The sequence below is a fragment of the Cyprinus carpio genome, chromosome B3 (assembly GCF_018340385.1).
Source record: "Cyprinus carpio isolate SPL01 chromosome B3, ASM1834038v1, whole genome shotgun sequence".
NCBI classification, from domain to species: domain Eukaryota; kingdom Metazoa; phylum Chordata; class Actinopteri; order Cypriniformes; family Cyprinidae; genus Cyprinus; species Cyprinus carpio.
This window is the reverse complement of record NC_056599.1, coordinates 30,875,644-30,901,763: the sequence shown is the minus strand read 5'-3', so window position 1 is coordinate 30,901,763 and position 26,120 is coordinate 30,875,644. Positions and strand designations below refer to the sequence as shown.

General features: G+C 39.6%; 1 protein-coding gene and 1 pseudogene across 1 annotated transcript; both read left to right on the top strand.

Annotated features, from left to right (window-relative positions):
* Positions 1-1,110: 1,110 nt before the first annotated feature.
* On the top strand, positions 1,111-5,775 carry LOC109067157 (annotated as a pseudogene).
* A 2,672-nt stretch (positions 5,776-8,447) lies between these two features.
* nags (N-acetylglutamate synthase) lies at positions 8,448-19,322 on the top strand. Its single transcript, XM_042720752.1, has 8 exons — positions 8,448-8,845; positions 10,009-10,295; positions 10,391-10,601; positions 17,116-17,278; positions 17,360-17,399; positions 17,800-17,931; positions 18,476-18,658; positions 18,734-19,322. The coding sequence occupies exons 1-8, from the start codon at positions 8,516-8,518 to the stop codon at positions 18,909-18,911; spliced, it is 1,524 nt and encodes a 507-aa protein (XP_042576686.1). The 5' UTR covers positions 8,448-8,515; the 3' UTR covers positions 18,912-19,322.
* The last annotated feature ends 6,798 nt before the right edge of the window (positions 19,323-26,120 follow it).

The window sequence follows — 26,120 nt, the reverse complement described above, 5'->3', positions numbered from 1 at the left end:
AAACATTTTCGAGATTTGGAGAGCCAAAATCAGTGCAGCATTCACAGCAAGCTCAACAAACACAGAAAGACTCTGCTTTATCATCATGAGCCCAGGCTCAGAGAGGGAACATTATGCTGACAAAGAAGTGTTTGTTTGTTTTAAATTAATATTTTCTGATGTTTTTTTTTTTTTTGGTTTGTTTTTTTGTTTTTTACCAATCGCCAGACAAAGGTTGAGAGAGCTGATACTTAGCGTTTTGAGCAGGATACGGTCCTACACATCTGAAGAGAAAAACTGCTTCCACTGACAAAAGAGAGGGCAGAAATAGAGTGCTGTCTTAGAATATCATGTCATGTAGAAAACATATGACATCCCTTCCAACATCACTCACCCCCCAATCCCATTCTGTAGGATCTCCTTGTTTTTTTCCCCTCCTGTCATCAAATAACCCACTTGTTTATTTCATCTTGCTTGGATACCAACAAAGAAAATCACATTTCTCTTCTAATCCACAATCTTCCTTAATGTGGCAGTAAAGTGTGTGAGGGTAGAACAAAAACGATTTTCCTAAGTTATAAAGCCTTTCAGACTGGATAAATACAGTTTGATTTCCTTAGTGCACATGCCGGGTTTATTTTTTGTTTAGTTTTAGATTGACTTGAGAGCTGAAGGTGGAGAAAGGGAAATTAACTGCATTTAGCATCTACCCAACATTAATTTCCCAAACATTTTTTAATATAAAACTCCCTTGTTTTACTTTGAAATGTCACTTTTTGAGTGATAGACGAAGGAGGAACACTCTTGAGTACTGTAAGCATCCTTTCAGTTTACGTGTAATATATTATGTTGTAATTTTCTTCCATATTTGGTCCTTGCCATTTGAATACCTCTGCTCATAGTGGACCATTTTCTATGATGCAATGTTTGTATTATTGTTATTATTCCGAACACATCCAAACTGGAAGGGTACATGCAGTGACCGATGAGAGACTCGCATTTCTTCGGTAGTGTCAACTTTAGACGGCTCATCCCATCTTGATCATTGCTCGGCCAGGACGATCCTTTTCTGAACGGAATATTTTGTAATCAACTTTTTGGGAAAAGGAAATGTTAAAGCGATATCTTGCCATGTTAAGAGTCTGGGATGGGCGGACACTGGCTCAAGCCGAAATCCTAACGTCCCAGGCCTCGTACCTTGTAGCACCGATGGAGGCTCTCAGCAGTGGGTGCAAACGCTGGTGACGGACTTCCTCGTTGCACAGCAGTTTATAGGTCTGTGTGTTAACGGGGTTGGTTATTCCGCCTTTAGGTTTCTTTCGCAGTAATTTTATTTTTTATTGTTTAAATAGTATGAAGAAGATACAAAAGGGCAAAAATCTCACTTGACGAGTGTTTATCATTTATATTTTAGAATATTTGGAAATGAGGGAAATATATCTATATATACAGGGGGTGCAAAAAAAAAAAAAAAAAACATCTGAGAGTGCAAAAAAAAAAAAATATCAAAATACTGAGAAAAAATCGCCTGTAGAGGGTAAAGTAGAAGAAGTCTTAGCAATGCATATTACTAATTAAACAATTAGAGCTTGTATACATTTACGGTAGGAATTTTACAAAATATCTTCATGGAACAGGATCTTTACTTAATATCCTAAAGATTTCTGGCATAAACAGAAAAATTGATAATTTTGATCCATACAGTGTAGCTACTGTTGGTTATTGCTACAAAATATCCGGGCTACTTTATGACCTGCTTTTGTGCTCCAGGGTCAATATACACTTACAGTGTGGCCAAATGATCAGAAAACGAATATTTTAACCAGCTAAAAATAGTTTTAAGTCCGTTGTTTCTATCTTTTGCTTGAAAACATTCATTTTGCCATTAATTGTAATTGTCCAGTGAGATTTTTGTTTGTAAATACTAGTTTTCTTATACTTTTGGCCACCACTGTATAAAATTAAAATGTATATTCAGTCAACATGGTCATGTAGAGGGTGCAGAAAAAGCTAGTGATTAATTTGTCAGGGAATCAAAGGGGATCCCCTTGACCATTGTTTAATGAGTTTTTGAAATGAATATTTACAGCCTTAACTGGAATGAATCATTGATGCTAAAGTTTTCCTATTATTCCCGTGTATGCATTATTTAATCACGCATCATCTCGTGTTTCTGCCCCTGACCCCCGTCGCACATCAGTGTTATTATGACACCGTGTTGGGTCACTTTAGTTTGCAGTGAAAGCAGAACTTCAGCAGTGAGATATGGCACGTTTGTAATTTCAATCGCATTGGAGTTTCATCAAAGGTCTAAAGGAAAAGAAAATATCAAGGCTAGTCGAAGGGGTTAGGCCTAATGCGTGTGGATAAGCTACTGACCAAATGTGACAGCTGCAATTTATGAGCGCACTTATTTTGAGTCGGCATCTTTTTAATAAATCTTGAACCCGATTCACAAACCCAGTTCATAAAATACATGATAAGCTACATATAACATGGTCTGGAAATGTTTATATTACATTTTATCGAAGCAAATGCGAAACAGTCAATTGTAATAAATAAATAAAAACCTTATTTATTACCAAGCAAAAGCAGGTGGTCTTATGTAAAATGTAATGTAAATTAATGTTTTTTATTTTTTATTTTTTTTGATAAATCCGTCTCCAGCCAACTGAACTGACACAAAATAAATAATAATAAATGACATGTAGGCTATACATGCATGCAACTTTGTGGAGTGTTTTGGAGCGTGCAGTAGATTTATATAAAATAGATATATATAATATCTATATAAAAACAGATGATTACGTTTTGGCGTAAAAGAATCGCTGATTTTTCAAACCGGTTCTTTGAAAAATGTTTGAAAGAGCCGATTCGCGGGAAACGAATCTTTCCATCACTAGTGCGCTGCGCATCTTGGTGTGGAGCCGGACTGAATAACTGAGAAATCAGACTGTTGTTATTGACTAAGAGAACAACGTTTTTCTGTATATTAAGTGGAGGAAAGGAATAAAAACAATAACTTTTCAACGACTCGATGTACGCATTCAATATAGGCTACTAGTAGTACAGTTTTAATTTTCCCTTGTCAAAGACAGTAAGTTCTCCTCTACTTTCTTGTGTGTGTGAGAGTGAGAAAAAAGAAGAAGAAATTGAGTCGCATGGTTTTAAGGCTATTAAATGCTTCTGATAGACATTTCAGCTGCACTGCGAATATTCTACTCATCTGTTTTGCCGTCTCGACACAAACATTTAATAGAAACTGTATGCGTTTATCACAGGGATCTGGTTCCTCTCCCGTAGAAAGCTGAGGATCCGTTAATCGCCGCATGCAGAGTCCTGGACAACAAATCGACGCTCTGCAGAGCTCCTGTTAGCTCTCCTGAAGCTGTCATCACATCATGTTGCTGTCCATCGCGTTGTTCTTACTCTTTCTGTCTCCGTCGAGGAGCTCGAGGCTGTGTAGTCACATCTGCCGGTGCTAAGAACACTCAGACCTGGTGGACTGCCACGCCAGAGGTTTTGAGGATGTCCCACATGGACTTCCCCATGGCACCTGGCTCCTAGACCTGGGAGGAAACAAGCTCAAGGAGATCCGGAGCCGAGCTTTTGCTGGGCTTTGGTCTTTGCGTATTCTAGTGCTCTCAGACAGCAGCATCCAGGCTCTTCAAACACAGGTAAGATCGCTTATGCTATTCCAGGGGTGCACAATCCTGTGTCATTGCAAAGTTACTTAATCAAAGCTTCCTAACCAAATGCACCTGAACCAGCAATTTAAAGGGATAGTTCACCTAAAAATATTAATGTTTGCTGAAAAATTCGTTTTTCTTTATTGGAACAGATTTGGAGAAATCCTCTAAATGGGTGCCGTCAGAATGAGAGTCCAAACAGCTGATAAAAACATCACAATAATCCACATGACTCGATTCCATGTTATGTGAAGCAAAAAGCTGTGTGTTTGTAAGAAACAAATCCATCATGAAGATGATTTTAACTTCAGATAAGAGTCCTCTATCCATAATATTGCTTTCTCCTAGGAAGAAAAAAGTTATCTTGTTTGAATTAGGAGAGAAATATGCACAGATCAAGCACTGTTTACAAGTGAAGACTGTCTAAAGCCGCTCTAAACAAATGTGGTGGATTTTGAGAGGACAAGGGATGGATTATTGCACTGGAGGAAGCATTATTATGGATTAAGGACTATTTTTGGATGATGGATTGGGGTCGTGTGGATAATTGTGATGTTTTTATCAGCTGTTTAGACTCTTATTTTGACGGCACCCATTCACTGCAGAGCATCCATTGCTGAGCAACTGATATAAAGCTAAATTTATCCAAATCTGTTCCAATGAAGAAACAAACTCATCTACATCATTGAAGGCCTGAGGGTGAGTAATTTTTAGTAAATTAATTAGTAAATTTTAAATAAATGTTCATTTTAGAGTGAACTATTAATTTAAGAGAGAGTTGGCAATGAATTGGGCACATCTGATTTATTCATTCCACATAGTTTATTTTGGATGATGGATTAGGGTCGTGTATTTTTATGGTGTTTTTATCAGCTGTTTGGACTCTAATTTTGACGGCACCCATTCACTGCAGAGGATCCACTGGTAAACAACTGGTAAAATCCTACGTAATGCCAAATTTCTCAAAATCTCTTCTGATGAAGAAACAAACTCATCAAAATGTTTCCTCAGGATGTGTATTTTTTTGTATAACAATTAGTAATGTTTGGGTGAACTTGAAACTATACCTTTAACGATCTTTAGAAACGCTTGATAAAACAGACAAGGTTGTTGGCACTGAACTCTGCAGAACGTTATATCTCCAGGAACATGACTGAACACCCCTGATTTTTTCAATCCACAAAGCTTAGTTTTTTCAGTTGGGAGTTGTACTGTGAAATCTAGTTCTGAGTTCTGAGTTGAAGATACATGGATTACCCAAATGTCTGTTTTCCCACACAGGCTTTCTTCTCTCTGTCCTTCCTGGAGAAGCTAGACATGAGCCGTAATAACCTCACTCAGATCCCTCCTAACTTTCAGAGAGCCCTGTCTTCCCTGCGTGAGCTGCGTCTGGACCACAATGCACTGGTGCTGTTGAAACCTCCAGGTCTTGAGCATCTGGAGAACCTTGAGAAGCTGGACCTCAGCCACAATCGCATCCGATCTCTTGAGCCAGGTGCGTTCCGTGGCCTGTCCCGCCTGCGCCACCTTTACCTCCAAGGGAAACCTCCTGGGTGTTGTGCGAGACGGATCCCTCAACCATGCTGCTGCCTGCCCTGGAAGTCCTGCTCCTGGGCAAACAACAACATCTCTTGGATCGAGGTCAATGCACTAGACACCATTGCACAGTCTGTCTCTGTTGGGTTTGGAGGGGAATCGTCTGGAGCACCTGAACTTCAAGACATTCTTGAGCATGCATACGGGCTGCTACGCACCTGCAGCTGGCTGGGAACCCGTGGAACTGTGACTGCGACCTGCACCATGTCTTCAGCAAGCTGCTCAGCGTGCGGCACCTGCACGTGGATGACTATCGCAAACGTAACTTGTCAGGAGCCTTGGCAGCTCGCCGGAGCTTCTTTGGCTTGGGTGGACAGCCAGTTGTGTGTGGCTGAGACTGTTACTGTGTTAGTCAATCACCGCTACTGTGATTGTGACCGTGTTTGGTGCCTTGGTCATGGCAGAGAGAAAACGCAAGAAACTAAAATACCGGGAACAGAATGAGGGGGAACTGCAAGAGCAGTGAGGCGATTTTGCATGAGGTTAGGACACTTTTTTTCTCTTTTGGACTATGAAAACACAGATAAAAATGTCCTGCTTTGACCCCTTTTCCCAACAAAGAGTAGATACACTAATTCAAGCAAGAAAATCTGGACTGATACATTGAGCCGATGTGGTGATGGAAATTGAAACTCTTAAGATGCAATTCGCAAAACTTTGAACAAAAGTATTTGGTAACTTAGAACTTTTAGAATGTTTTGTTATCTAGGATGTGTTCAGATTAGAATCTGTGCTAGATAACCAATTAGTTGTGTGGATGTGTTATAGAATATAATACTGTACAGCAGCTTCATCTCTTTGCCACCTGCAAACTCATGATAAAAGCTAAACCTTTTCAGAACTTTTTTTTATTTAGTACTCTTACTAATACTTTTATTCTGCAAGGATGTATTAAATTGATCAAAAAATGACAGTAGAGACATGCTGTTGTTGAACTTTATTTTCATCAAAGAATCATAAAAAATATTAATGCACAACTGTTTTCAACATTGATGATAATAAATGTTTCTTGAACATCAGATCAGAATATTAAAATGATTTCTGAATTGACACTGAAGACTGAAGTAAAGATCCTGAAAATTCAACTTAGCATCACAGGAATAGATTAAAATATATTAGAGTTGAAAACAGCTGTTTTAAATTAATAATAAAATAATGTTTCTTTGTCTTCTAACGTTGCTTTTTTTTTACATAATAACAAATGCTTTTCCTTTCAGTTGTGATCTTGATGTTTTATATAGTTTCAAAAGGAAATGAATGCATGTCAATAATTATGTTCCTTAGTACAATAAAAACAACGTATTTCCTACCCTTTCTGCCAACAAAACTCTATCATGTGTCCTTATGTGCTCAAAACAGCCTGTTAATTCATTTCTTTCTGGTTGGCTGTAAAGCCTCAAAGCCCAAATCTCCGCAGCTGCTGTCAAAGGATTACACATCAATTAATGCGCATGGTTCTTCCAGCACCCTGGTTGAACTTTCAAATCATAATTTAATGATATATTTAGAGTTATTGCGTTTGGTGAACTCCTCTAGGTCATTACTCTGATCTGTATTAAAACAAAAAATCAAAATAAGACTTGTATCTGCAGTTGCTTTGCTGTGGCAGGCTGGGCTTTAAACCTCTGGAGTTTAAGCAGATTTGTGTGGAGAATTTTGTAGACAGAGAAAGTGAAGAAATCCAGGTCAGTGAGTGTTTGGCGCCATATGGAGCTCTCACTGACAGCATCAGCTTACCAAACTGGGGACTGGCATATCTCTTTCTTCAGGGAAATACCAGCTTTCAAGTTGAATTCACATGGCCTAAATAAGACTCATTTTGCTCCTTTCTGTCTGACATATATAAATGGATACGCTCTAATGTCTGAGCAAATAATGTAATGGGTTGTGAACCAACAAACTAGACAGCTGCAAACAAAAAATATCTTATGTGGTTGAACATTTGTCAATATTTGCTGCTTAGAAAAAATAGCCAACACAGATAATCAAATCATTTACAGTTAGCATTATGGGCCACTAAATAATGTTTACATCAATAAATATCAAACCAGATGTGTTTTTGCAGTAGAGGATTTGAATGGTTAGGGACTGACATAAGCATCTGTTACCTAACACAAAACAACCTCATGAAACTGAAAAAACTATCCTGATCTTAGAAGATTTACATAATATGCAAGTACGAGACTGTCCCAGAGAATTAATAACAATGTATTTATATCATTATTTTTCCCCAGACTGGCTTCAAAATAATATTAATTTTATCCTTTGCTTATCTGATGACTTCTTATGAGTAATTCATGGCATAGCATAGTTTTCTCGATTGCTCCAAAAGAGTTTAAGAAGGTGGATAAAGCAATTTCACACAGATTCATTCACCTTGTTAAGTAACTCTATATATATTTAATGCAAGGAGCACAGTAACTACACAGTATGCTTTGCTCCTGGAAGGCGTAGATCTAAGAAATGTAATAGGCATGTGCGCCAAATTTTTCAGTTTAAAAGGAAATTTTTCTTCAAGAGGAAAGTTCTACTGGAGGTCCTTGGTTGATGATACTGAAAAAGAACATGGCTTTTACCTTGAAATTATATTTCCAATAAGGCAAAGGAAACACATTTTAAAATTTTACATAAAAAAATATATCATGTCAATTTATTTATTTATTTTTTGGTAAAATTTTTCATTTACAAACAAAAATTCAGAAATAGTTCCCCATCCTATTCCCTTTTTACCTAGATCTTGATCTTATAAATTATTAAAAAACCCTAAGATTCTAGAAATATTAAAGACGTAGCCTATTTAAAGAAAATCCATAAATTCAGATGCTTTCCTTGTGTATGATTAGCCTATTTGAATCTCATTTAAATGTCTCTGTCAATCACAATCTGTTAAGAGGTTTGGATTTTTATTTATTTATTATTTTAACCAGTTTTAATTTATTATGTGCATGAATTTGTGTTTGTTAATTATGTTTTGTATTTATAACTATTGGTCATTATTTTATGGATTTGTGTGTGATCCCTTGCCAATGTTATTTTTTAACTGACTGTTTAAGCAATAAAATAAAATAAAATAAAATAAAATAAAATAAAATAAAATAAAATAATCATCATTTTAGAATTGATGAATATTCATGTCTGCTCCGCCCACTGAAACCGAACATTTCATAAACCAAAAATCTGGTAACACCTGTTTGGATGTACACCGCAGTCTGCGGCCAGACGCTCCTCACTCTCTCTCAGCGGCTCTGCTCATGGCCAAAGTCAATAGCGGTTCGTCCGGTTGCAGGGCCGTGGTCATGGCTGGTCAGTTTTGGACGAGACCGCCAGCCCTGAGGCAGCAGAGGAGACTAGCCTCAGTGAACCAGCGCATGAGGGCATCCAGCGCCGCGGGCCACGGGGGCAGCAAAAACTCGGCGTGGAGCCAGCAGGAGCCCCCCAACTATCTCTGGTCCAACCGCACGCTGATCTACAGAGATGTCAAGGCTTTTCTCAATGAAATTGGAGGAGATCCGCGGGAGGCTCGCTACTGGTTAACACACTTCCAGCGGGCCGGTTCATTTCCTGCGTTTGCGGTTCTGGAGGTACGTGTCCTGCGACCAGAGTGAGGCTCATGATACACGGGGCAACTTTGGTCAGTCTTGCTGTCAACGGGCAACCGGTTGAGACACAGGGCCCACGACTGATCTAAAGTATCCAGATAGAAATCAGTTACCTATTCTTTCTCAGTAAAGTGTCCAAGCACAATTGCTCAAAAAATTGTGTATGTTCATATTCAGAGTCGAACGCAATTTAGATAAATGATTAAATAGTCTACATGTCGTTTTAATATATATTGTATTAATTTATATTACATTTAAATAATGTCAGTTATGTTTATTATTATCTTTTATAAAAACGTATTTTATTTTATAGGCTATGTATATATATGTGTGTGTGTGTGTGTGTGTATGTGCGCGCGCACGCACACACACACACACACACACACACACACACACACACACACATACATACATACATTTACGTTTACATTTAAATAAATTTAAGATGTTAAAATGTAAGATCGATATTTTAATGTTATACTTTTTTATATATCCATCCTGATATATTAAACCTAATTTGTTTAATAGCTTATAAAATAACATTTTGTGTTTATAATACTATCTCAAGTGTTATTATAACTTTATATACTATAAATGTATAATTTATTTTTATTAATATTAATTTATTTTCAATAAATATTCATATAAATATATCAATATTAAGTCTAACTGATTTAAAAGTGGCATATTTGTACATTGTAACAAGGATTAATCAGAAGCTGAATTTGAACATTTCATGTGAAGACTCTGCTGACTGTTCATCCAGGCTGCTGCCCAAAATTGTGCATGAGTGTACAGATCCTTTCTGTCATCCGTTTTTTGTTTTGTTGACTCTGTAGACAATTGAGCCTTTTTCTGTTTCAGGATCACTGGGCAAACTAAATTAACTAATTAGATAGGCTACACTGCAGATATGACCTCTTAATAGCAGAGTCTTTCTGACTTTGTAGTCTAAATTATTTAAAAAACTGTTCCTTGGGGTCATGACTTTTCAAATATTAAAATGTATTTACACTCTGAAAAAAAAGAAAAAGTTTGATGCAGAAAAAATAACACATTGAATTAAAAAAATTTTTAAGTAGAAAAATTTAGATATCTTATACTTTTATTGTAGAGTCTGAAGCTGATTTTTGCTTTGTCTGCAGGTTGACACTTCAGTGTTTGATAGCCAAGAGATGGTTCAGAGTCTGGCCTTTGGGCTCTCGTTCTTGCAGAGGATGGATATGAAGCTAGTGGTGGTGATGGGATTGCCTCCTGATTTGGAAGAAGAGGACGGCGCCAAAACCGAGACTAAATCCTCTCTCGCCAGGACAACGATGGTGAAACACTGTCAGGCTTTAACAGAAGCACTTCAGCACAACTCAGCAAATGTGATGCCCTTCTTTAGCTCCGAGGCCCTTTTACAACTGCAGCACTCTCAGGATAAGAGCAGGTTTAGCAGCCACTTTAACCGAGTGATAATGGGCTGATAAAGGCATCTCCTATCTCTCTCACTGTGTCTGTGTGTTGTCTGTCTGCGTATATCAGCAGTGGTCTCTCAGTTGTCGTGGACTCTGCTCTTCTGCAGTGGACTCTGAACTGCAGAGTGATTCCTCTGGTCTGTCCGGTGGGCCGCGATGCAGCGGGCCGCTCTTCTGTGCTCAGTCCGATCCAGGTCACAGCAGCCATCTCGCAGTCACTACAGCCTCTGAAAGTCATATTCCTGAATAGCTCAGGGATCCGTAACCAAAACCACAAGGTAGGGCAAAGATGACTAACAGAAAGCATTGTACTATTTAATTTTATTAATGTGTGTGTGTGTGTGTGTGTGTGTGTGTGTGTGTGTGTGCGTGCCACCTTAATCATGCCATGTTTATTTGGGAGTTTTTTAGTGAGGGCACAGTGATTTCCCTGTAACCTCTTGGACAGTGCAAGGTCTCATTATTCCCGACACCATGTCTCATGAAATATAGCAATGTCTAGCTACAGTATGTCTCTGTTATATTACTAAGTAAGTCTTGGTCTGCAGTCTTGTTCCCGAAAGTTCTAAATGATTTCTACAATTATTCTACAATGCAGTCTAACATCTTGTATAGCACTGATTGTACACCTTTACAGCAGTTGGTTAAAAAAAAAAAACTTCCTAAATAGTCTTCCTAAATTGCTCTCTCTTTGACAGTGGGGTTGAATTAATCTTTAAATAAACTCATTCAAAAACAGTCTTAAAAAGTAGCGTGAACCAGACAAATCAAAGATTCGATCGGGAGCCTGGTTGAAACATGAGCCGAATTCCACAGAAAGGCAGGATGTTGTAAATCAACTCCTAGCACCACAGTCTGATAACCGACCAACTCTTTCAGAGAACAGCTTTCAACATTAACACCATTAGAACAATTATTGACAATTTCAATTCGAAGAAGAGATTGTCTAATTTGGGGCAAGTAATCGAAGAGATGGACAGTCTGACCCTCACATGTAAAGCCATGAGAGTAAACAAGATCGTTGGATTGACTTCCCCCCACCTAGCAGAACCAGACTGAAATTCTTAAGGAGACCTGTTAACCCCTCTGGTCTTCACAGGACGTATCCTTACTCCCCAGAATGGCACAGAGAATGCCTTCCAATGCATATATGCACCAAAATGAACTCAAAAAAAGACTTCTAAATGGATATCAGTCCATTGCTCAACTCCATATCATACATGTAATCCACACATTTGATTATAATGTTTCTAATCACTTATTGTGTGTGTCTTTTTAAATAACTCTTGAATAGCTTAAGGGATCATATTCATGTTTAGTATATGTGTGTTCGAATCTTCTTGCTTGAAACGTTTCTGACCATCAGTTATTTATCAAATGTATCATATTCTTGTTATAGGAATCATGTCCAAATTATACCCTGCAAGAGCGGGAAAATTCAGACCTCGTGCTTGATAAGATAACATATGATTTATGAATGGGTGGGACAAACAATGCAACACACCGAGGAAAGACAATATCTAATTGGTCAAGACAACATTTGAGGTGTGGCCAAAAGGCCAGTTTAAATACTCAGGACACCATCAAATTTTGCTTTTAGCTTTGAGCTTTTGTTTAGCTTTTGCTATCAGTCATGCCGGCTTTTAGCCTGCTTTTAGTCATGCTTTTAGTCATGCTTTGTCATCACTTTTAGCGTTCTTCGAGCGCCGTTCCAGCGTGCTTCGGCCTGCACGCCTGCTGCTACTTAGCCCCGATGAGAAGAAACACCACCTAGTCTCGTCAAACTTTACTTCTTTTCCGTTTGAGAGTTTCGTGTTCTGAGTTAAGTTTTGTAACGCCGTGTCTCCGAGTCTGACCTTGAGTGCCCGTTCAACTTCAATCAGCCCACAACTCCGCATCTTCAGCCAACGCCCAACCACGGGCTTCCCAAGACGTCACTTCAACGACTACTGAACTTCCAGCCAATCAGCAACCTCGGGAAACCCCCTTTTCAGCGACAACAAAGGGAAACCCGTTACACAGGCATCACAAGTAACGTACCTCCAGACTCTGATCTGTACTGGTGTAATCTAATATAATTTTAACCTTATTGATGAACTCAATGCGAGGGTTAATTAAGTGATTGATGGTTGTTAATGTCTATGCAATTTCTCGTATTGCTGTAAACTTGGGATTTCACATTTTCATCCTCTTAAACTCATTCTTTCCTAACTTTCTATCTTCCTGCAACTTGTGTGAATGTGTGAGTGTGTGTGCTTATGTGTTAGATTAGTTTATATGTCTTAGATTTATCTAATAAAGCCTTATTTATATTGAAAAGAGAAGTATCTTGTGTTTTGTGCTCACAAGTTAATGTCTTAAACTGCCGATCTTGTTACTGTGCTAATTAATAGTGTTTTCACTATACTTTGGATATTAATATCCAGCGCAGATTTGATGTTATACGGCTCTTTCAGTGAATCGCTGGCCGTTTCAGTGATCAGCCGCGAAACAGTGATTCTGTTCAAACTCCCTCAAAAAGAGGGGTGAAAATCATGATTAAAAAAAAAAAACAACAAAACAAAACTGTTTCATAAAGAGGGGTGAAAATCATGATTAATAATAGAGAACACTTTATCAATCATTCTAATCTGCACTGTCTCCTCTGTTGTGGGTAACACACACCCCACAACAGAATCTGCCTTCTTTATGAGCTTGTTTAATTGGTTTTCTTCTTTTCTAACAATTCGCCTCCCCAACAGGTGAGAGTATACAAGATCACAGGTGCTTAAAGGTCTTAAGCAGTCTAGTACATGACATACCACAAAGGCTCTCAGTCATCTTAAAAAATCAATTCAACCTATATAAATTTAATATCGTTAATCCAACAATACACATAAATATTCCAATTGAATAATGTTAAAACCACTAAAAAAATAACTTTAAAACCTTTATAATAAGAAAAATAAAAAAAAATAAAATAAGTTTAATCAACATTAAATATCCATGAAATGAAGACACCTTAAAATGACAAGAAATTATATTATGCCATCTCAGGCTGTGTAATTTATTATTTTTCTACTTCATGTTTTGGTATTTGTGTCAACCCTGTTCCCTTTCAGTCGGTCACTCTCGACGTCACGTCGGATGACCAACGAATTAGGATATTGCTTCAATAGGCTAATCTACTTCGAGTGTAAACTAAATGAGCCAATGCACATTGCCATGCAATTATTCCATCCAGCTGCAGCTGATCACAGCGTGAGCATAAAAAGTCAATGCATACCAGCTTTTCATTTCGGAGCCGAGTGACAACATCGTTCTGCTCCATCCAAGTGTCTTCAGTGAGCTATGAGTTCAACGCTCTTGGAAGCTTTTGGTGTTGGCGATACGGCGCTTCAGCAGTTGTCGTTCCTGTGTCGAGTGGGTTGCGCACTTCAGGTTGCACTACCCCCTGTTGTGCTGCAAGCGCCTCAGCCCATAAAAGAGCATTTCCTTAAAAGAGCAACTTCTCTAAAAGAGCAATAAACGGTTGCGTCTATGTAAAGACGACGGATCGTCTTTTTAAAGATGCCGTTTCACCCGTGTGTTTCTGAATGCGGTCGTTACCTGGCGCTGGGTGATGGTCACAATCGCTGCCTCTTGTGTCTGGACAAACACACTGAGGCGGCGTTCGTGGATGAGTCATGTTCCCATCACGGTGAGATGACCGTCTCAGAGCTGCGGGCCAGGCTCCATTTCCTCAAGGGGGGCGGAGCTCTGTTGCCACTGCCGCGATCTAAGGCTTGTCCTGTCGGCCGACAGGCGAGAACTATTTCCGGCAGTGGCACGGGTGGTTTTGAGGATCACACTGGCTTCATGGCCGAGTCCCGAGGTGGCCGTGGAAGCGCAGCACTCACTGGGTCAAAGTTACACCGGCCTGTCGCCAAACCTTCACCCCGTGGTCAGATCTTACGTTTCTCTGGGCAGGAGTGCCCCTAGAACAGGTCTCCAGGCATGCTGTGGTTTACATGGATGCCTCCACCACCAGCTGGGGGGTCACGTAAAACTGGCACGCAGTGTCGGGGGTATGGACCGGCCCCCATCTGCACTGGCATATCAATTGCCTAGAGCTGTTAGCAGTGCGCCTTGCCTTGAACCGTCCCAAAGGGCGCTTACGAGGCAATCACGTGCTGGTCTGAACGGACAACACAGCGACCGTTACGTACATCAACGACAAGGTGGTCTGCACTCCTGTTGCATGTCGCAACTCGCCTGCCACCTCCTCCTCATGCTATTCACATTCCGAGGTTGCTCAACTGTACAGTTGACGAGCTATTTCGAGCTACGCTCACAAGAGAGTGGCGACTCAATCCCTGTATGGCCAGATGATTTGGAGACATTTCGGAGCCGCTCAGGTAGACCTGTTTGCCTCACCAGAGACCTCTCACTGCCAGTTCTTCTACTCCCTGACCGAGGGAACACTCGGCACACAGCTGGCCGTGGGGCCTGCGCAAGTATGAGTTTCCCCCAGTGAGCTTTCTCACACAGATGCTGTGCAAGGTCAGGGAGGACGAGGAGCAGGTCTTGCTTGTGGCGCTGTAATGGCTCCTTCGGACCTGGTTCCCCGAACTAGTGCTCCTCACGACAGCCCCTCCCTGGAGGATTCCTCTGAGGAAGGATCTTCTGACTCAGAGACGGGGCACCCTATGGCACCCGCGTCCAGACCTCTGGAAACTTCATGTCTGGTCCCTTGATGGGATGCAGAGGTTCTTGGTGACCTACCCTCTTTTCAGTGGGATTGTTTCAAATTTTTGATTTTTTTATTTTATTTTATTTTTGTCATTCAGATGACCAAAAACATCCTAATTTTGGAGAGTGAACCCATATTAATTAAGAAAAATATATATATTTTTCACAAGAGAGATATAAAAAAAAGATTTGTCCAAAATAAAATATAGTTAAAATTACATATGGAAAAACCTGAGAGGCTGTAGCAAATATAATTTTTTACTGACCAGAGTAACAGGGATGACAGGACACACATTCTTCAGCACACTGCACATGTTTGTTTACATAATACTGTACAGTTTTACCATTTTAAATTGCATTATATTGTTTTGCACTTACTTGTATGACAATAGTAAACAGTCAATTTTTTCAGTTCAGGTCAGTTCATTGATGATTTAGCACATAATATTTCTAGAAGATCTAATGTTTTAAGGGTATTGTAATAAGTTAATGCAGCCATCTGTTTGTCTGTGTCCTCTCACAGAACTTCAAATATACTGATCTGGTTCAATTATTAGGCAAGAAAGATGATCAGATCTTGGTCTTTCTGTGATCATCTGAAACCAGACCAAGATCTCGACTGTCTTGAACACTGCAAGACTGGGTTGAAGGTCTGCAGTCACCTTGCTGCTCTTATTTATAACTGAATTTACATGGATGCATTATTGACAGTGAGTTATGATAAAAATAGTTTTATTGAGACTGATCATCCTATCCCGGCCATTAACAACAGTAATAGTAATAATACCACTAATACGAACTAAAATGTTACTCATGCTCATATGCCACTGAATGATATAGGCATTCGCTCAAAATAACACCCAGGGTAACCTTTAAATATGTTAGCATTTTACACAGACAATCTTTAAAAACAGGGGACACCTAATTTATGTCATCCCTGTTACCCCACTGTCAAAACCTGTTACCCTGAAAAGTAACAGGGATGACAGTAACAGGTTTGACGATTTCAAACTAATTTGCTAATTTCTAGCTAATAGTCAAGTTCACAAAAGCAAATACTGTACACTTTGAAAGGATTTTACTTGTAAATATTGATTATATTAAATGTAAGAAATAATAGTTTAAATTTACATAAAAAATGGTAACAGTATTGACACTGCATGATGCCATCATGACATTGCATGATTTTGCCTTAATTTTGCATATTAAATGTCCTGCTGAAAAAGAAAAATCGTAGTGAGGGACAGGCCAAACACCTTACCAGCATAAATGCTATTTAAATTATTTAAAATAATATTTAAATGACTTTTTTTATATAATATTGATGAAAGAATACATAATATTATGTTTTTAAATTGCAAATTTATTCGTTGTTATATTACATCAATGTTTGATTATCTCTTATGGATGCAAAAGGCACCAATTTCATGGATGACCCCTATCTTTCGCTGTAGTATGTCAGCAGGAAAATATCAATTTAAATTTCCAAAACATTCCTTTTGCCATTAATTGTAATAATCAAGTGAGATTTTTGTTTGCACAAGGAGTCTGATAACAGCCAGTGCTCCACACAGAGATCTGATCTCATCATCATCATCATCCAGTCCGTCTGTGTTTATTGTTATATGTTTGATAATAATAAGCCTATTTATTCATAGTAACCAATTATGTATCTCAACAGAGACATATATTTTTAAATTGCCATGTTACAATACGTGTAACAATAATTTCCGAATTAATTTCCTAAATAAAAATGCGGTTCAGCATAAGTGTAGAAATAGGTTCAATAAATGATTGTTAACAATTGTTTCAGTAGCGTGAGATGAACACAAGGTGGTAGTATTGCAATTTGTTGCTACAAAGTATATTAGAAAACGTAAATTAAATTTCTGTATGATGTGTATATATGTATATATGTGATAGCTATGTAAGCTTTAAAAGAACAGTCGGTGCCAACAAAAGAACAGTAGGACTACTTGCGTTCCCAAGTAGGCTACAAACAATTAATAAACATATGATAAACTTGAAAAATCATGGGCTTATAAAATGGTTCCTTATTAAATGCATGCTTTATTTGTTCAGGTGTTGGGTTTGGTGTCATTGCCGGGAGATCTGTCAGGTCTGAGGGATGTGGAGCACAGACGCGTCAGTGCCATAGCGCAGCTGCTCAACCTGCTTCCTGCGGAGAGCTCGGCTGTCCTCACCTCAGCGGACACGCTTCTCACTGAGCTCTTCAGCCACAAGGGTGAGAGGCGAGATAAAACAAAGTTTTTCCTTATTTGTATTTCTTAAGCCCATAATGTGTCTTTTTTTATTTGTGTTTCAGGCTCAGGCACCCTTTTTAAAAATGGAGATCCCATTCACAGGTATGATATATGATTGATGCGATTCAGTATTTCCTTTTTAGATGTTGCCCAATCAGACAGTCACAACTTTCCATCCATCCACCATATGAAACCTATGGAACCTTTCACGTGTCATCTAATATCAGTCCCATCAAACCTAACAAAGTTTAGCAGTGAACAACAACTTCAATTCTGGTCTGTTCTTCCTGCAAAGCTATTGTAATACTTAATATGACCGCAGTTGCAAAACTAAACACTGTGAGGAAAAGAGCTGAATAAATCATCTTCAAAATGTCTCCGGTTCAGTGGTACAAAATATCAGCATATGGGACTGGACTGACATGTGGACGAGTAAATTCTGATTTGCTTAATTATTATTTTATTATAGTATGTCTCATGTGAGGATCTTCTTTCTTCACAGATACAGTAGCCTGGATGACATTGATATTGACCGTCTCTTGGCACTGATTAACAAGTCTTTTGAGAAGAACCTGAGAGAGGATTATATAGCTTCTCTCAAGGGAAGACTGCATTCCATTTACCTGTCTCAGGGGTAAGGACATTGCTTCCGAACGGCAAGCCATAATTATCCAGTATAGCCTAAGAAAAACAACTGGACACAACTTGCTCCATGTAACCTGAATGCAGCGTCATTGTAAATGAGAATAAATAAATATAAAAATGTATATTTTCATAATTCATTGAATTAATATTTAAATATTTTAACATAGTTACAATATTGGTAATTGTATTTCCTGCTTGTGATCACATTATCACAAGTTATCATTAAATTATTTGGCTGAAGATTATCTACAACTTCTGAAATGAATCATTTTAAATAATAAACTACTATTTTTAGATCCGAATGAAAAAAAAGTTCATAATTTTCTCATATACAATCACATGCAGCTTATTAATGTGACAAACCAGATTAAATACAACCCTTGACGCAGCATACCAAACATAATCTATTGCATGCCACAGTTGTGTTGTTTCTGAATGGTATTTGACCCTCGTGGTGAACCGCAAACATCATTTTAAAGCATTCTGCTCCAGGAATATGAGTTTATTAAATCTGCTCTTGCGTTTTGTTGCAGGTACAGCGCAGCTGCTATAATCACCACAGAGCCTGTGAACAGCGGCACTCCGTACCTGGACAAATTTGTGGTCAGCAGCAGTAAACAAGGCCAAGGAACCGGTCAGATCTTGTGGGAGTGTATTCGTCAGGACTTGGGCAAGCTCTTCTGGAGATCTCGCGCTACGAACCGCATCAATCCCTGGTGTGTCTTCTCTTCCACGCTGCCCTGTTGTGATTCTCAGTCTTTGCCCATCTCATTCTGCTTTAAAATCCTCAGGTACTTCAAGCACTGTGATGGCAGTTTCGTAAACGGTCACTGGATTGTATTCTGGCTCGGCCTTTCAGACATCCGTGAGTCTTACGAGCTGGTGGAGTACGCCAAGTGCCTTCCTGACTCCTTCTGCTCTCACATCGCAACAGAAGCAAAACCACTTCAGCAACCTCAAGGCTCATGAAAACAATACTTGCCTCACACTGTATCGGGCTCCATATCGTAACTGTGTCTTTAAGTACTATTAGTAACAATGCCAATGCCATTCCAAACCCATAACACCAGAGTGGAACACAAAAGGCGTTTTGAGGTTTAGAGTCATTGCCCATGATGGACCTCATCTGTATTTACTGTATGGGGAAAAAAAGAGTTTAAACAAAATGTAAAAACATTTAACTAAATATCTTCTTTTGTGTTCTACTCAACAAAGTGATTCATGTGGGTTTGGAGTGACAGAAGATTTATTTAGCCCATTTCAAAAACCTTTTTTTTTTTTCATAAATCACAATTATGACGTCACAATTGGAATGTCAATGCCACGATGTGATCTATTTTATTTATGTTCAGTGGAACACAACAATGGAATTCATTATGTGCGAGAAAAAGAAATGTGAGTCTAAAGTGAAAACTATAGAGAGAAACGCTGGAGCTCACAAAAAAAAGTGAGGCAGTGGCATAAATTTCACACCTGCATTATTTTGATTTGAATTTACAGTGATTCCTCTCTAGGAACATTTTGTTCAGTTTGCCTCACCATGTTGTGATTGACAGGATGCTAGAATGAAGACTGTGTTCTCATATACAAGGTGGTGTTTTTGAAGTAGGTCAGAAACATGCATTCACCTAGTTTGTGCTGGGAAATAAATTATTATACATTCAAACAATTAAAACAATCATATTTGTAGTTACTTTTGTTGTGTGAGACACACAAATGGGTGCTTTAAGATATCCAGAGGCCCCTGGGCTACATTTCGGTAGCCCCAACAACTCCCCAAATTGTCACGGTTCATGAATTCACTGATTTCTTCGTGTCCCGTGTATTGTTGTTCTGTGCGTGAATGAGTGTGTGAGTGGGGTGTGACTGCTCGTTTCGGCTGATCAGCACACCAGCTGAACTCATTCACCTCACCAGCTGCTGCCAATTCACTCAACTATAAGGACTCACCGCACTCTCCCTCTCTTTGTCAGATCGTTTTGTTTGGATGTCCTCAGGTTGTGTCGTCCTGTATCGTTCCAGTCCTGTTCCCGATTCTAGTTCCTGTTCGGTGTCCTGTGATGTTCGTCTTGTCTCGTCTGGAGATCCACAGTCACCTGTCTTCACCAGCAACGCTGACCACCTAGTCCCTGCACCACCAGCCCACCCGAGCTCCATTACCACTTTGTGTGTTTGTGTTACTCTAATAAAGACTCCCTTGCATCATTGCTTCCGCCTCTCGTGTCATGACAGAATGATCTGACCAAACGATGAGAAGCAGCGAGCGGATCCTCTTCTCCTCTGGAGGAATTCATCAGGTCCAGTGTTTCACGGATGGATGCCCAGGAGAGGAACATAACTGAGTTGGGTCGGGCTATTCAGCTCTTGTGGTGCAGGTGTCCGGGCTCACCCAGCATATGCAACATCTACGAGCTCCCACTGCGCCCGCCCACACCGGCCGTTCCTCCCGTGCCACCACCGAGCGGTTCCCAGTTGGAGCCCCGCCTACCGTCCCTGAGTTATACAACGGTGAGCCGAACTATTGCAGAGCATTCCTAACACGTTGTTTCGATGCACTTTTCTCTGCAGCCCAGACCTTTGCCACCAAACAGAGCAGGTGGCATTTACTCTCACGCTACTGACTGGGAGGGGGCAGCGCTATGGGGGACGGCGGTGTGGGAGAGCCAAGACCCATGCTGTGCCTCGTTCCAGACACTCGCCGCCGAGATGAAAAGGGTGTTTGACCGCGCAGTCGCGGGAAGAGAAGCGGCACGGATCCTCGCGGACCTCAGACAAGGCGGAAGATCGGTATCAGATTACTCTATCGAGTTCCGGACTTTGGCGGCAGAGTGTCAGTGGAACGAGGAGGCGCAGTGGGATATGTTCCTGCATGGGCTGGCTGACCGCATCCTGAGAGAGATTTACGCTCTGGATTTACCGACTACACTCAATGGGTTGATTGAACTGGCACTTTGCGTGGATTCCCGACTCTCGTGAGTCGAACGACTGGGGGTACCCACTCAGTTCTCTGGCGCAGCAGAGACCAGGCGATCCAGCCGGCACGGATGCGGTCAGCCCCGTCTACGATCACGAGCCCATGCAGGTCGGGCGAGCTCGGCTTTCCCGGAGGAGATCCCAGGGCCTTTGTCTGTACTGTGGGACGGCAGGACATTTCGCTTATGACTGCCCGGTAAAAGGGGCGAGCCCGGCAGTAAATCTGAGGCTACTGTCGGGTGGGATCTCCGCTGAGAAGACCTCATCAACATCTACACTCCTCCCGGTAAGACTAAGGTGGTCAGCCAACACTCACAACTGTCGGGCGATTGTGGACTCCGGGGCAGAAGGGAACTTCATGGACTATACGTTTGCACACAAGATTCACGTTCCCCTGTTACCTCTCACCCGCACCATTGCTGTTCACGCCCTTAATGGCCAAGCACTACCTAACGTTTCATTCACCACTGGACCCATTACCCTCATCGTATCTGGCAACCACACGTGATGCAAAATTTAATCCAATTCAGTGGGTCAAGGTGTAATAATATTGTAAATTTATTAAAAAGAATATAGAGAACAGAAACCACAAATCATAACTTGGAAATAAAGTTCTTGATAATAATAACAACCTTCAAATATAGAAAATGTAAATCCAATGTTAGTACATTTTTAATAACAATCCATTTATGATGGATTGAACCCAACTAGTATTAATCAAAACATTAGTAAAATTGTAAGTAAAACATAAACAGTTATTTGTTTGTAAATCAAAAGTACCAAAATATTAAGTATTAAAATATTAAAATATTAAAGTATCAGAGTATCAAAGTATCTGAATTTCAAGGTATCTGAATTTGAATAAAAACCTGTAAGAGTTCTAAGTCTGAGTCTAAGAGTTGTCGAGTGAAGCCAAAGAAGAGGAAGTGAGCTGAAAAGATAGAGACCAGAGTCTCAGAAAGTCAAAACCCTATTCTATTTTGCAGAGTCTATCTAATATACTGTTGTTCTAGACATAAGTCGTCATCTGGCTATCACTAATAACACCTGACCTTTAAAACTAGTCTAGTCAATGTCTCGATTTTGGACTTCTTCCTCTTTTAGATTCAAAGTATCATACTGATAATTCTAAGAAATATTGATACAAAAGAACAATACATACAGTTCAACTTCATATGCAAAACAGACTCAGCTGACTACGCAGTTAGAAATACTGTGAAATTACATATGAAATATACCATAAAGTTTACCAAAAACATTTTTGAATATAAAAATGAAACCTATTATATATATATATATATGAGACCATAAAATATTATTTTTTTTAACTTTTGAAATGAAACTTATCATTATGAATAGAACACATTCTGAGTACGTGACTTCTCAGAATCTCTCAACAACACTTGGGTTTAATTTAAATACATAGACTTCTTCTCAGAATCTCTATCACCATGTAGATTTCTTAGAATCTCCACACACCAATCCCCCACTCGAGTCTTATCAAAAGACTCGCCACAACCTTTTCCTTAAATCAAAACCAAAAAAATACAGAGTAATTCAAAAGAAAAATAAATGATGCACATGAAAATATAGAAAATCAATAAAACAATTTCAGATAGATAGTACTGTAGATACCTCTCCTAACCACAGCTACCTTAAAATTAACAAAGATCTTCACCAAGATGGCCAGACGAGAACTCCTAAGGAAATTCGACCCCTGGCGTCCCCTGGACTTTTGCTGGGTTGAGGACTTACCACAGCCTTCCATCTTTCCCAACTCTAAACTCTATCATTGTTCTTTCTCTTCTTGCTCTTGGGAGATAGCAGTTGAAGATATTAATTTCCAAACTTTCGTTTCCAAACTTTCGTTGATCGTTTCAACATCTCATACCTTTCCTTACCCTTCACCTGCAAGGTATAGATTTCCTCATCACTACAAATGGGAGAATAAAAATATCTTTTGATCTATATGTAAATATATATATATATATCAGCTGGTAGACTTTAGCACAGGTCTCTCAGATGACGTAGAGTAAAATATTAATAAAAACATAATTCCATCAAACAGCATCCACCGCAACCACTCCCAGAATGTCAATGAGCTGCAGTGTTGCAGAAGTCACATCAAAGGGTCACCCTTAGAACCAGTCGTGTGTGGTAAATATACGCAGAATATTTCTGTGACAGCATGCACTCGTACCTTTTAGAGATATAGAATAGTAGGAGCAGAAATATTTGGATAAAAACACAACACACACAATGACACATAGACAAACTAAACAGGACAACACCAGTACACACAAACACAAACACCATGGTTTTCAGTTCCTCTTTTTTTATATTATTTTTTTTTTTTTTTTTTATTATTATATAACACACAATAGGTCCGGATGGAATCATAGTTGAGAACCTAAAAAGAGGAAACAATTAGTCATTGTTCTTCCTTAGCAGACATTCCTTGGATATAAAATACTGCACCTGTTGGACTAAATCACATTAGAAAGAAAGTTAGTATCAGCAAGCGGCGACAGAGGCTTCACTTGTGCAAGATGCATCCATCGAGTCAGCCCTGGCTCGATTTCAACAAGAAGAGATGTTGGATGGTCAACAACACCGAATAAGGACCCTCATACTTGGAGGACATTGGTCCTAAGTTCCCTATTTTCTGTATCATTACCTCGTCCACCACTTGTACGTGATTTTGAACCTTTGCATTGAATATAGTGAGTATTTTTAAGATCTACAGCATGTTGAGCACTGAGGGCACTGAAATGGGCATTCTTAATGCGCACGTGAGTACTTAAGATACTCCTGTAAAGTGTCCTTCAATGGACCCGAAGGACCTGAGCGCAACAACAGAGCTTTAGGGGAAGGTACAGTTAAAACCCAAAGACCTTTTTAGAAAGAAATTTGACTTATTTGTATTTTGCTTTTAATATGTCTTATACAACTATGATGAATTTTGGTTAATTTGTTATATTGTAAAATAAATTAATTGCCATAAACATATATATATATTATTCTCTGGAAGCCGGGCTAAATGAATAATCACTGTTATTGCATTCCTGACATAGGTCAGACCCTCAGTCACCTCACAGATACCAAATACAGACATTGCTTATAACCTAAATCCCAGTAAAGATACCCCTATTTTATGAAAATCTATCATTCCCGAACCATGGTGCAATGAGAGGGACTGAAAATCCAATATACCCTTTCAGAGCATCTGGAAAATTTACAAACAAGAACCAGTACATATTTGTACCCATGATCAGAAGGTAACAAAATAAAATCCAAATGTAAATGGGTGAATGGTCCTCGCGGGCGAGGACTGTGACCAATTGGGATTTTACCTTTTCCAAATTATGGCTTCGTTTGCAAACAGTGGATACATCTGGACAGTCTATCCTTCACAGTTTGTAACATCTCTGACCAAAACCATGTTTGTTGTAACATAGCATGTGTTTTCTGAACCCCTTGGTGTGCAATGCTGTGGTACAGATCAATTAGTTCAGTTTGATATCCGCTAGGCGGAATGACTTTGTCATTCAGAGCATAAACCCCTTCTTCAGTTAAGGTAGCTCCTAATTTCTGACACATTTCACGATCCTCAGTTGTGTACAATTTAGATAAAGTTTTGGAACCCATGCAGTCAGGATGAACAGGGAAAATAACAGCTACTTCCTCAAGTGCCACACCCTTTGCAGCCTCTCTCGCAGCCTTATCAGCTAGAGAGTTTCCTTTTTCCAACCAATCATTGAATGTACTGTGACCTGTGACTTTACATACCGCGACACTGTTTGGAATAATTTTCTCACACGTGTCAAGAATTTCTTTAATGACGGTTTGATGACTTATTGGCGTACCCGCTGTGGTCAAATAACCACAACGTTTCCAAACAGGGCCATAACTCTGCACTACATTGTGGCTGTATGCACTATCAGTAAAAATATTTACATTAGTGGAGCTATTTTCACTTGCAGTTCAGTTTAAGAGCCTGATTTAAGGCAGCTTTCAAAGCATGCAATTCAGCTATCTGAGCACTTCCTCCCCAAAGCGACCCCTCAGCCAAGACCTCGCCCGTCTTCCCCTCTACTACCGCCCACCCCGTGTAGCGTGTGTCACCCTCGTAGAAACTGCTGCCATCCACGAACATGTCCAGAGAATCTGAAAACAGTTCATCTCTGACAAAATGTCCCCTGTCATAGATAATTACCTCGGCGCAATCATGTGCACTCCCCTCATTCTCCATTAGGGAGGCAGGATTTGTCCCGGTTGTCTGCAACAACAGTGAGCTGAGGGTTCATGAGAGCAGTTTCCCATTTTGCACGTCGTTGATTTGAAATCGACTTTATTTTTGTCTCTGCGAGCAGGCGTAGAAAACAATGTGGAGAGTGAAGGATCATCTGATTGTAACAGACAATGGCCTCAGTGACCTTCAACGCCCACTCAGCACAGTCCAAGGCCATCAAACACAGCATCTGTCCATTCATCTGTCCATTCATGGAAGAGGGAATCAAAGTTGAATAGTACCCAACAATGCCATAACTTTTGTCACCTTTACATTGTCCCAGCACACAGTTATAAGCACTTGGGCCAACATGTGTCCATACATGGAATGTCTTTGTCATGTCGGGTTGATATAACGCGGGGAGACGCGGATTTGAGGAGAGTAAAGGACTCAGCCATGTCTGCTGTCAACTCCGAAGGGGAAGCACCCGGAAGGCCTCCTTTAAGAGCCTCTGTTAGAGGTTTAGCCAAATCAGAAAAATCTGGTATATACATCCGATTAAAATTAAATAGCCCCATTAATGATCTTAAACCAGTAACTGTGGTTGGCTTATTTAATTGAGTAATGGCTATGACCCGGTCTGGAAGAGGTTTCTTTCCCTCACGACCTATACTTTGACCTAAAAATTTAACTTCGATTGAAACAATTGGACCTTTTGTTTGTTCAAGAGGAAACCCGCCTCTTGGAGTATTTTCAACAACTGAGTGAGTACACTCAAGTGTTGTGCTTTATCTTGAGATGCGAGAAGAATGTCGTCACAATATTGAAAGGCAAATCTGTATTGATCTTCTTCTCTGATAGGACAAAACCAAAAACCATTGGTTATGTCTACTGCACTAAAATAGCGATGGTTTGGAGAAATGTCATTAAGAATGGTTGACGGATTAGCAACAATAGTAGTTATTTGAGGAGTC